This window comes from Lepisma saccharinum, chromosome 21, assembly GCF_977018435.1.
Source record: "Lepisma saccharinum chromosome 21, izLepSacc3.1, whole genome shotgun sequence".
Lineage (NCBI taxonomy): Eukaryota > Metazoa > Arthropoda > Insecta > Zygentoma > Lepismatidae > Lepisma > Lepisma saccharinum.
The window spans coordinates 59,869,048-59,883,023 of NC_139249.1; the positions used below are offsets into that span (position 1 = coordinate 59,869,048).

Consider the following 13,976-nt stretch of genomic DNA (forward strand, 5'->3'; position numbering starts at 1 on the left):
CCAAGTTTGTGATGGTTTATCCGTTGAAGAAAGCCACAACAAACGCAGTCCTAAATAAGATTGTGAATGATTTTTGGTACTCTGTCCGAATGCAAAGACGTTCCTTACAGACAAAGGGACTCAGTTTACGGGGAAGAGATGGAAGCAGAAATTGAATGAGAGGGGAATCGAAGTGCGATTCATTAGTGCCAAGAACCCTAGAGCTAACCCTGTGGAGAGAACCATGAGGGAGATAGGGAGGCTTTTTCGCATTAGCTTAAAGGACAAACATCGTGAGTGGCCGCAACACATTCCGGACATCGCAAAGTGCATGAATCTGGCCGTGCACAGTTCGACGGGATACGCTCCCTACGAGCTATTTCTCAACAGAAACCCGGAGGAGGAAATAAGGAGAATATTCAATATCCCTCGACTAAACGACGATTCCAGTCGCGAGGTAAAGCTAATGAGAGCCAGGGAAAATCTAGAAAAAGCTGCGGCTGCTAGAAAGAAACAGCACGACAAAGGACACTTGACAACATTCAACGAAGGAGACTATGTTCTAAAAAGGTCCTTTGCGACCTCAAATGTAGACAAAGGGATCTACAGAAAATTTGTGCATCTCTTTGAAGGCCCATTCGTGGTGGTGAAGGAAGTAGGGCCCAATTCATACCTCTTGTCCAACCCACGAAGCAACAAGGAGATTGGTGTTTACAACACCACCAACCTACGCCGGTACACTGCAACACTGGAATAGCACAGTGAGGCTGATGATGGAATTTAAATGTAATTTAGTGATTTTAGTGTTTCTCTATTGTATTATTAGTATTATTATTATTGTCATTATTATTATTATTATTATCATCATTAGTGTTTTTGTAATTGTAATGTGCATCATGTTTAAAGTGTCAATTGTAAATAATAATGAAAAAGGCATTCGCCAGCAATTGCTGAAAAGAAAAGGGAAGAGGATACGAAGATTATAAATGTATATATATTTTTTCGGAATATTGGAAAAAGGAAGAAGTGTCAAGTATTTATGACTGTGCGGCGAACAAGAGGGGTCTTGTAGTAAAGCTACCCGACCACTCCTCAAGCGCAAAGAAAACGGTCGACCAGCTGTAGGAAGGAATCCTTGGCTGAAGGTCGCCGGCGAATGAATGAATGACCACAGGTCGTTTGCGACCCTTCCAGGGACAGTTTGAAAGGAAAGAAAGTGGAAAGACCTCTTCCGGATCCAGAAGGGAATCTTTATTTTCTTTTATGTACTTGTCTATTCTTCGTATTTTTGAATGTTTAAACTTTTTGTATTTCTATTTTTTTTTTATGGTTACATGTATAAGTTTATTTTTGTTTCTGTATATTATCTATTCAAAAGGATATTATATCTTGTAGGTTCATCCCAGTAAACTTTTTGTATTTTTTTCGGCGTACTGTGAGGGGTTGAACAGGCACATGCCCCAAATAATTTATTATATCGAATATTCAGATTATTCAGATTTTCATCGTGATTAATCCGAAGGGGGGGTTCTGTGATGGACTTTTCCCAGCGTCCACCCCAAGGTTTATTTTTTTTGTTTATTTTTTTCTTATTTTGGAAAGTTAGCGTGGGTCGTGGGAACTCTCATGGACGTCACCCCTATTTTTGACCACCTCCTTCGAACAGCATGGTGCTGTGACAGTATGTGAATTTACCACCATGCGACTTTCACGGCCGAGGGACAGAATGCAGCAGCCAGTCTAGAAAGCTGAAAAAAATGTAACAATAGAGCTAGGTCTCCCCAACGAAATGCGCGCCTGGACGTCAGTGTTGCCAGGCATGTCAAAATTTCACCGGCATAAGTATGTAAAGGTATCACTTTGTCTTTTCCTCTTTCAACTTTCTAAATCTAGTGATTTTCTTCCATGCTAGATGGCTCCACACCCTCCATTCTGGGGGGGGGTCTCTTCCGATTCGAGTCGCACCACATTTTCAGACATTCTCACGTCAAGCCTTTTCTCTGTCCATCTGTGCGACCATATATTAGTCTCTCAAATATTTACAGCCTGTCACCATTTCGAAAGCATCCCTTGCGTGTAAATTTCAGAATTAAGCTCAAAGGAGAACTATTTACCTTCATAAATTTCGAATCTAGGCATGTTTCTGTCCACTTTAGTAAAAGGGTGAAATATATATAACGCTGTAAACTTGCTAGGTCACACACCCTCCATGTTCATTGTCAATAGTGCGTCAGTTGTGCATAATGGAAAAGAAAGTGCAAGCTCCTGATTGGTCAGAGGAGCACAATAGTGCAAAATAGTGTTTCCAGGAGTGTGGAGAGTCCTGGGACAGACAGTCTAAGTTTTAACGGTGAAGAAGTAAGGAGGCAAAGTGGTCGCTCTCGAAAAGTTCTTTGATTCTTTGCCTTGTACGCATATGAGAGCAGTGCGGATCTATTGACGCTCGGGCGTGTGAACGTGCAAGTGTTAAAGCAGCGCCAAGTACGAACTACGTATGTGTGCAGTGCTGATTTGTTGACGCTCGGACGCGTGAACGGGAAAGTGTTGAAGCACCGTCAAGTACGGCGAGTCCAACGTTAAGATGCCTGCCGAACAGCTTATACAGTAATCAAGCGCTGAAATGGACTGAACCGGAGACGACCAAGGAACCCGCCAGTGGTTGTAGCTGCTCTACTGAAGAACCGCCATCATTTCATCTATTACCCCCCCCCCCCATCCATATCTCTTCAAACGTGAAATCAGGACCACATCAGAAGACTGGGCCCCAACGATGAACTCAGTGCGCGCTTATATATATATATTTTTCTTCCCAATGTGCATCGGCAGACAAGGTAATGTGCAAACTGTAGTGTAGTACGCGTACTGCATGCTTTATGTAATTGGCCAAATAATTTCAGCTCTTCATTGCTAATTTAGTTCGTGACAGTGTGTATAAATTTTATAAATATGTTTATAGGTCTTGATTCTTGGATCAGTTTTGTTTCATGCCTCAGTTAGCTAAAATAATATAAATTAAAATTATCAAAATAATAATGGTTGTGTTTGCATCTCGATTTACCTGCTCATGTTAAGTTTCACCTACATATGTGTGTGTTACAAGGAGCCAGTTGAGGTTGTATGCATAGCTAGCCGTGGATTTAATTCTTTTGTTTTTGTTTTATTGTTGCCCAACTGGTTCCCGGAGGCACTGTTGCCTTCATGATGTGGTGGCTTCCTATTTCTACCGGTAGGCAGTCATTACAGTAGCAACTAACATCAAAGAATTACAGTGACCAGGACAATAAGAATCAGACCTATGAGAGCTTAATACAAAAACACAAAGAGGTTGACGCTGCAGCGAACAGGAATACATACAGTAGTAAGGAAAATCAATTCCATGAGGACTGTTTACCGAAAAGAGTTGGCCAAGTGAACAAACCAATCGGTTCGTTCTGACGCTGGGGATGATGATGTTTACAAGCCAATGTTAAGGTATTTTCATTTGTTTGGATTTTTTATTGATCAACAAACTACGAGAGTATGAATCCTTTCCTGCCTTTCGAAGCTAATTGCAACGATAAGATTGAATGTTGATTTTATTGAACCGATGAAGTATCCGATGACGCCATGGTAACTCTGTCGCCATATAATCAAGGGGCCCCGAGTTCAATCTCGTGGTAGGGGCACATTAAACAGTGGTTCGAATCCACTTTAAATTATAGGTCCAGCCCGGATTAGCCTATCTTAATGCCTGTGGCGGAGTGATTATCACATCGCGCTATGACGCCAGAGGTCCCAGGTTCGAATCCCGACCTGGGCATGGGTGTTTGTGAATGTCCATCAATGAGAGACAATCGCCAGCGACCTTTGCCCCCTGCCCCGCCCAGCCCCCGCCGAAGCATCAAGAAGGAACCCGAGGAGAAGAATCGCTGCCCCCTTCCTCCCGAGTCCCTGCCCAAACAGGAGAAACACAAAGAGGAGCTGCCGGAGGATGCGTCGCTACTAAATTGTCTCCACTGGAGCGACACACGGACTACATGAGACGGGTGGGACGGCGATAGGAGGAACAAGCATTATTAAGTCTCGGCTCCATCTCCGGGGAGGACCAAACAATGCTAATGAATAAACATTAAACAAAGTTTCTAAAACAAAGAAACTGACATCCTGGGAGCTTCCCTTCTGGAGATTTAAAATTGAATTATGGAAGCTTATTTGATCAAATCAAAAACAAATAAATGAATTACCGCTGGAAGCCAGTGAACTCCCAGCGAATTGAGCTAGTGACTGAGATTAGAATTTAAAATTATAATTTAACCGCAACTAACATATTTATCCAAAATATATATATAGCCCCAATCCCACCACTCACTCACTGACTCACTGACATAAATAAATGTTCTCCGTGAAGGAAGCCCCGGAGGCGAAAAATGCCCGATTACGACCCCCCATGAAATCGTCCCAAAAGGTCGAGAAAATTAAAAAATCGCTCAATCGACCCTTCCTTAAGGGTGAAAATGCCCTTTTCTCACGTCCTTAGCAACCGTTGCCACGGGCATTTCTTTTGCACACATTGTTTCCTTCAATTCTTAATTGTCCAGCTACATTATATTTCTCACAGATAAGTAACACACAGATGAATCAACTCCTGGTTTTGAAAAGGTGCCTGAAACAAGGGTGACATCTACATAATAAGAAGTTTCAGCCCAGATACAATTACGTATATATTGTTATACTCAATGCGTAAATATCTGCATCGTGCTTGTTTCAACTAAATGTTTAGGGGGTATAATGACATGCAATTCCTTAGAGCTTGCCGTGATTGTTGTTCACCGTGGAAACGGACGTTGCTAGGGAACTTAAAGAAAGTTTATTTTCACCCCGAATGCTACTGTAAGGGAATTATGCTAGAGTTTTCGATTGATTGATTGATTGATTGATTTGGTGTTTTAAGTCCACTTTGTGCACAGTATTAGAGTTTTCGAATTTTAAAATGTGAGCATCAGAATTCATTGCAGAGGAGAGAGAGAAATTTGCGAAGAATGAAGGAAAACATTTCTTTATTTCAATTATGTTTAAAAATGTAAAACTGACTACAGAAGTAAAATGTTACTTTTCCAATTTAGTGTCGCTATTGAATTCGTTTACATAAAACATCTAACTAACTATCCTGAAACTGTTATTACTTACCCAGCTTATTATAAAGAAAGAAACCAATAATATTTTGATTATTTGTACATATTACAGCGCATACACACATAAATTTACGTTCAAAACTTTCCAAATAAGCGAACCACGTCGGCGAGCGCACGAGACGTGGCCACAGGCCACGTCGAAAGTACGCGAATTATGAATTTCAAAATGCGAGCATCAGAATTTATTACAGAGGCAAGGTAGGAATTTGGGGGGAATGGCGGAAAACATATATTATCCAAATACGTTCAAAAATGTGGAAAGACAAAAGACGTAAATATTGCATTTTCAATTTAGTGTCGCTATTGAATTCGTTTATGCGAAAACACCCAACTAATTATCTTGAAACGGTTATTACTTACTCAGTTTATTATTAAGAAATTAGACAATACTCTTTTGAATATTTGTACCTTATTAGAGGCCATATACACACAAAGTTACTTTATAAACTTATCAAATTAGCCAACATATACACATGTTCCCCATCATCCAATACAACATGCAGACATTTTCAAAATCATTAAGATGATTGTGGAACCCCATCTAAAACATGATTGCTCCCACAACGTGGTCGAAGGTCACGCATGCGAGCGTACAAGACGTGGCCAAAGGCCACGTCGAAAGTACGCGAGTCTATTCTTATAGAGCTCTATGCACTTTTTGTAATTAACTATTCATTGTGTTCAATTGCCTTACACAAGTGAAATCTGTGTTGTACGTTTAGGATCGTCTAACATACTTTTCAGTGTTCAATGTATGTATCTTGTATAATAATATTCTTTAACAATTTGCACAAAATATTATTTTCATTCCTCACGTAATGTTAATATGCTCGTATTCTCTGTACTTACAAATACATTATTGCAATAGGGGAAGGTAATGCAGGGAAATGATAATTACATACTTTCCCCTCTTCTTTTCATTATATATAATATATTAACGTAATTTTGTCATCTATATACAGGGTGACTGGTAATTAGATGTATTCCCTGAAAGGGGTTAAAGTAGAGAAAATTTGCAATAAATTTGACCACATGATACGCCGTCCCAAAATTAGTAGTTTTCGAGATAATCGAATTTCTATTGGTTTTTTTAAATGACAATTTTCCACATAAAAAGATGAATTGAGAAAAAACTGCTCATTGTATGGAAATTATTTCAGCGTTTTCTGATAGCTAACAAATAAGTGGTTTGTTGAAAAAAAAAGTTTTTCCCAAATAACAATCACATGTACGTAACGGGTGGGTCTAAACTTACAAGTGATGATAAAAAAATGCACTCTTAGTTTACTTGGTAACGTATTAATAACAAAAATGGTATGACACGAAGCGTACAAATTACTGAAATTACTTCCTTGTGTCATCTGCTATCCAACAAGGTACAAATGTTGCTAACATTCACATTTGTGTACAAGAAATAATACTTTATGTGAATGGAATCAATGAACATTATAATTAAAGAACATTACACGTCTTGCTCAAAGTGGGCACCTCCGTTACGAATGCACCCATTCTACCATTCTAGAATAGTTAAATCTACAATATGATATCATGCTTGATTTTCGTTGATATGACTCCGGGTACTGAGACAGGCATGATAGGATGTCATGTTTATTTTTGTCTATATGTTTTTTTATTTTTGGCATTTCGATACGAACTCGATGTAAAAAACAAAACGCACGGCCCTTAGGATATTGTGGAGACGGAAAGACAATGCAACATCATTCTTAACACGGACATTGCTCCTTGTCGGTCGCGATCTCTGTCACCTCTGAGGAATGCAGACGCTGCACATTTGCATCGGCGTGTTATGTTAACTTGAGATTTTTGAACATTGTAAAGTATTCTACGGAATTAGGAAAACTAATCTTAGTGAACTATTGCAAAAGTCTTTTAGGTAGTGCTAATATAATATTATACGTTTACAATGAAGGTTTATTTATTCGCATATTTATAACAGGACATAGGTGATTAAGTAAATAAGCACAATGTTTCTCACCACGCAATTCACGAAGTAACCTCACGTGTCCTTTCAGTAACCAGTGTCTGGACCTTCTTGAACGATTCGTGCTCTTAAGGCGTTTACTTTGCCTTGTTCTTGGAAGACAAACTGCGAAAATTGACCAGAGTAGCACTTCCTCCATGATGGACTGAGCGGAACTGAGTAGGAAGAAATGCACAGCAAGAAGTAGCGTGTGGACTCACCTTAACTGCAACGTCTTCCCTGTACAGTCTTGAACTGCTCAAGAAAGACGTACTTGAAGACGTAGCGTGTGGACCGGCCGTTTTAAAGCGGCTCTGGCGCTCACCCAGCCTCAAATCAATGGGTACCTGGGAGAAACCCTGGAGGGTAAAGGCGGCAAGATCGTGGTGCCGATCACTTCACCTGAAATATGGCTGGGATCGAGGATGTGTGGGTCAATACCCCCACATCACCTAAATGTGCCTTCATGGCACGAGGAACCTTAACTTACCTTAGCCTTCCTTGAGTATGGTATTGTTAAGTACACTTCGCAACTTCTTTGACCCGACAATTCTCGAAGTCCAGAATTCGTAAACTTAGCAACACTGCACTTCAGCGCCAGCTGAGAGTATCCAACTGTCAGACGAGTCGCACAACTAGCCGAAAAATGCTGTGGTGAAAAGTTTCCCCACAACTAGCCGAAAAATTCTGTGCTGAAAAGTTTCCCCACAACTAGACGAAAAATGCTGTGGTGAAAAGTTTCCAATAGTCTCCAATAATTTACAAATTATAAACCGCTAATAAAATACACAATAAAACGGAAATACTAAATTCGATTAAGAATCTTCAAGAGCTTCTACGATTCTGCGTAATCAATGTGAAAACAGATAAATTAATGTAAGGTTTGAAACATTGAATAGGGTCTTGCTCCACCTGGAGGAAATCACTAACACGATTTAGCAGAAATAGGTAAATATTTGACGAGTTTAGAAGACACTTGATTTAGAATGCACTGCACAATTCAAACAATTCTCTAAAATTAGATTTTCCACGACCTGTGTAAAACAATTACATGGAACACAGGCAGGTGGATGTTGCACAAATTTCAACATGTTTCTAAGGCATATTTTTTCTAGTAACGTATTATGAAGCAGTTGGAAAGATGCTGGTACCTTTATCGTCCATTAGTTTCCGTTAAACATAAGAGGTTGCGGGTTCAAATCCCACGCTCTCAATTTTTTTGGGGTCGAATAGAGACCGTTAGGAAGTACGAAGTATAACAAGAAAGTTTATTAGAACACTCTAATTAAAATTAATCTGATCCACGCTTCGAGAGATGTTGGATCTGCACATTTCTTCGTTGATGAAATACTTATCAGAAGATTAAAGGTATTCAATTGTCTTCCTTTTCACCTCGTGAAATACAGAGATTAACATTAATTTACAAGCAGAGTGGATAAACTTTACGTCCGACGCTACACTGCTGCAAAAAATTCTCCCTCGGAGAAGAATCGAACCTATACGGTCACCCTTGTCAGGAACAAGCACGTTGTTACTTCTTCAAGTAGCTACCGTTAACATTAGTTACCAGTTGGAAGGTTGCAATGCACGCACGATGTCATATCTATGATTTCCTCTACCAGTCAAGGAAGTCACGAAAGTCAAGAAAAAGGAAAGGAATCAACTAGTAGGTCAAGATGTCAATAAAAAAGTTCAGAAATTAATACTTGTGGTCAATAAATTTTATCATCACAATGACTGATTGACTGATTTAGTTCATTTTACTTCACTTTTCTGTCCCCTTGGCTAATCGAAAAGATGAGAATGAAAGGTGGTAAGATAAGATGGTTAAGGGACAATCACAAATACGTAAGATTATATTGGATGCGAGTCTAGACAGCAGAGCCTCGCTATAGTTTGCCAAATGCAGTCCAGGATGCAATAAATCATGGATAAAGCAAGTCTAATTCTCTTCTAAAATACAACTTCATATTTAATCTTAACTGGTCTTTTGTTAGGGCTTTTGCATTTCCAACTTTACCTAAGAAGAAGGCTAAGACAAAAGGTCAAGAATTTTGGATGTTATTTTGATAGAGACCCTGTCATGGCAATTTTTAAATGGAAACATATTCAGCAAAAATCGAAGAACACTGAAAGAGAAGAATTATGCTATTGGTGTTTTTATATGAATTGGAAAAAGATTCGTTTAGTTACGAAGTTAAAAGTGATATCTGGAAAGCGTAAACGAGACTGTAGAACCAGACTCCGGTTGCCATAAACATTTATATTCCACACCATGTTTCTCATACAGCAAGGTACGTCCGTAGCAAATTTCATTACATTATGACCATTAGTTTGATCTTTGTAAGCGAAAATCAGGAGGCGAGAGAGAGAGTAAAACGCCCTGTTATGTGTATAACGGTGGTACATCAAATTATACAGAGGCTTCTTGGTTGTTACCACTTGCATTGCATTATCCGTCATGAAGATATCTGGCATCATTTTATATACAACAGCCGTTGCATTTCTTCTCGAAGCTAAGCTAGCAACACTGAAGGTTCCTCAGTGTTGAAAAACCTGTACCGAGGACGAACATTTTAGCCTCCGTAATTTATAACAAAATGACGTTATTTCACCTGTTGAATACCTATAATGAAGGCTTCCGCTAGGATAGACCCTTGTTTCACGTCTTCTTCTCCCCCCCTTCAAACACAGCAAAGATGAGAAGGGGAGAGGGGAGGGAGACAGACAAAGATAACCCAACTTCTCCTGAAAATTCATCGGAGGAAGAGTCCACTAGTTCTAGTGCAAGGACATTTTATTTATTTATATTATATTTATATTTATTTTATTTATTGCGAGCCACCTTTCAACTGAACTTGGAGCTATGTGCGATCTTAATAGGGTTGGCGAATTTTGACTTACTACTGTAAAAACTCATATGCGTCTAACGCACATAAATATATCAGTGTATTCTGGAGTGGAAACTCGGCAAAGGGTTCAAATTACTGGTTCAACTGACCGAAATACCTACAAACTGATCAATTTGAATACAGCCTAGCAAGAAATTAGCATTTTAAAAGAAAAACTAGGATTTTTTTTTAAAAAAATAGCTACATTATCTGGCCTCCAAATACCCATTTGCACATTTTAATTCAACTCAAAACTAATCCTTTTATGACATTATTGAACAAAATCATTTAATGTAAGAAGTACACTTTACAAGAAGGGCTCACGAATTTGAACTGACGTTTTAAGCCCACTTTTCGCACAGATAGACTAATCGGGACTGGACCTACAGTTTAAAGTGGGTTGATTGGTTGGTTGAGTTTGTGTTTTAAGTCCACTTTATGCACAGTAAGGTAAATGGGGACTGGACCTATAGTTTAAATTGATACCCGAACCACTATGTGCCTCCCATCACGTATCGATTTTGTGTGATGGTGTGAAGTTTTAAGTCCATTTTATGCACAGTATGGCTAATCGGGGCTGGACCTACAGTTTAAAGTGTAATCCGAACCACTTTGTGCCTCCACCGGTTATCGAACCCGGAACCCCTTGATAAGGTGACGACGCTACCACTGCACCATCGGGGAGGCCTACCAGGTATCGAATACGCGACCCCTGCGGAAAGGTTACAAATGATGTAACTCAATAATGACCACAACGTCACTTACCATGTTCATGTATCCAGAGCCCTTCAAAGAGAATATACAGGGTTTCCAGAATATCACGCAACCGAGATTTTGGATTTGCGTAACTTTTGAACAAACCGAAATGGAGACATGAATCTTACACTGGGTATTTACTTTGTATATGTAGATATTTATGAAACATTAAACAAGAAAAAAGAATAGGTAGGTATATACATAAGGAGGTTATTTTTTGTACGATAAATTTAGACTCTTTTATTTCAGTTAGGCATTGGTACTACAGTCTGATACGACCAATGTTGCCAGTACACCTCGTATTTTTTTTTTTTAAAAATACACTTTTTATGAATGTCATAATTCAACCCGTAAATCTTCTGTAAAAAAAAGTAAAGTGCTCCCCTGTGCTTTGCACCACGCCATGAAGGCGTATGGGCCCCACACTTTCTTGATCTCGGCGGAGCTAGGGTGATGTGATCAGCACCACGCACCTGGCCGCCTATACCGCCCAGAGTTTCCTCCAGGTACCCACTTTATACGACGCTGGGTGGGCGCCGGAGCCGCTTGAACAGGTTGAAAAAGTCCCGGTTCTCCCCCGCCGGCTATCGAACCCGGGTCCCTCGCATGGTAGTCATGGTACGTATGTAATGTATAGAGTGTATAAACACTTAATACATTCAATGAATACCCACAGATATTATCGACCCACATTGACAAGTGAAAGTGACTCCACACGTCCACAGCCCTCTTTTTTGATTGATTTGGTTAATTTTACTTGCATTAATGAAGGAACACTCACAGACACCCCAAGCCTAAGCAGGAGTTTCGAACCCGGGACCCCTGGCGTCGTATCCATAGCTGTATTTTATCCATGTTTGTTTTTGCTTCGTACAAAAACTATTTGACACTTTTTCTACATCCTTAACGTTCATATAGATCATGATTTCCTTGTTTAATGTTTAAAAACTATGTACATAGACAAAGTAAATGGCCAGTGTTCATTTCATGCCTCTATCGGTTTATGTACAAATGTGACTTTCTGGACACCCCGTATGATTACTGGAAGGTAAAACTTGTCCTTACTGTACTCTCTTTGTAGATAAAGAAAACACTAACCAACTCTTTCATTTCTCAAGATTTCTGTACTCTGATTGATTATTCTGTTTTCTTCTTCCATTGCTCTCTCCTCTGGGTCTACCACGAGTCTCTTCATGTTCACTCCAATAATGCAATACAGGGTGGCCACGAAATAAGGGGACATCTTTGTCACATTGTAAATTTTGTATTATTTGAGCTAGTGTTTTCAAATGTGTACGTTTATTTTCCATTATCAATAACGTGTCGACGAATGTTGCAGGAATATGGACCTCCAGCACCTAAACGTGACACTATGTCAAGAATCAAAAAGTTCTCTGGTGCAACCGGAAGTGTTTCAGACATTAGAAAATCAGGCAGGCCACAAACAGTTAGAACGGAAGCTAACGAAGACCGTCTTGGAGAAGAGTTGGCAAATTCCCACCAAAAATCAAAATCTCAGTGTGAATTGTCCAAAGAACATAACATTAAGCGTTCTATCCTACAGAATTTATAATATAAATATATTCTCATTGTTAAATGAAATTGATGATCACCCTGTACCTCACCTGAAATCACAAACTGCAGTGTAGCATTTTTCGTAGCATAAAACAATCAGAAGGGCACTAGTGCAGATGTAATGGCAGCCGAGTGACATGTAAACAACATATCACTTCCAATTTTTAAAAGCCGATAACTATTCAACCGAGAGGAATAACGTTTCCTATAAAACGGTATTAGGTACAAAACAATGGTGCTGCTTAAATATATACTTTATAACGTATACAGTACACGTATGGAAGAATATTTTAGTTGTTTCAAATGTGAACATCGTGCGCTCACCATAGATGGTGTAACTCGACGTGCCTTTCTTGCTGTATATATTATACATTGTAATCGCAAAAGCTAAACGAATGGAATGCTTCCGTGTAAAGTACTATCTGCAATAAGATATTTGGAAGCATTATGCTTAACGTTACAGGAAATGCTTGCGTCTGGTGTTATTCTCCCCAGAAGTCTTTTGATATCCTCCGAAATACAGTAACGAAAACAATCACAAATAATTGTATTTTTTTTCGTTCTGCCAATTTTGACTTATACGACCATGAGAAAGAGGGATGATTTGAAGAAACTGATCTTCGAGATTAGCCAAAGTGACAGAAAAGCGAGGTAAATTAAACCAAACGAATAAAACGAATTCCACTTTAAACTGTAGGTCCAGTCCCGATTAGTCAATACGTGTATGATGTGAACTTCAAAATCAAATTCAATAATAAATATTAGAATGAAATTACATTATTGGGGTGCAACAATATACTAGCCAATAATAATGGTGTGTTGCTATAGAACTTATCTGATAAAAAAGCCAAAAGTAAATGAAGGGCAAGATGTGATGTAATGTAATAAAAAAAACAATGAGACAATTGGCTTTCGGGCTACTTGCAGCAAAGCCAAAATGTAATCAACTAAACAGAATGGTAAGTAGAACAATAATGTAATATACTAGTATAATATCCATGTGCATTGTTCTGTCGTTCAAATCTTAACAATTCGCAACTCCACGGGCATCAACTTATTTGTGATCAGTAGGACTCTGAAGTTGATGAGAAATCATCTTCTTTCTGAGCCTTGTAAACAGTTGTAAACATGATATCAGTCCGTTTCCCATAAGTTAGAACACGAAAACACTCTTCTTATTTTGCATTCTTTTGCATTTCTCGGCCTTTTTAGCTTTCAGGTCATTTTTCAGTATTTTTTTGGCCGCCTTTATTGCATTTTTCTTCATTTTTGAAGTTTATCTTTATCCAGCCCTGTTGTTTCGTGAATTTTTAACGCATTTGCTAGCATAATTTATGTAATTAAATTTCCTGACATGGTCTAGCAAGTTGGCCAGAAGGTCAATGAAAATGTACAATATTATTTTTAACTGAAAGTTTGGCAATGTATTAAAATAATTAATTGTGGTGCATTTATTTTTACTCCAACACTTAAAATACTCTGTGTGAAGCCTACTTTGAGGTTCCCTCACCGGCCACTACAATCGCTTTAATCTTGGGTTTGTCACAATATAAAAGAAAATATATTCTTATGTACGTGAAACACAACTGTATTTTCAGATGCTGACCGACTACTGTATCGTGC

At 38.9% G+C, this 13,976-nt stretch overlaps 1 protein-coding gene across 1 annotated transcript; it reads left to right on the forward strand.

The window, feature by feature from the left end:
• Positions 1 to 223: 223 nt before the first annotated feature.
• Positions 224 to 736, forward strand: LOC146004206 (uncharacterized). The gene has a single exon (XM_083142875.1). It carries the CDS (start codon positions 224 to 226, stop codon positions 734 to 736), a length of 513 nt encoding a protein of 170 aa, XP_082999001.1.
• Positions 737 to 13,976: the final 13,240 nt, after the last annotated feature.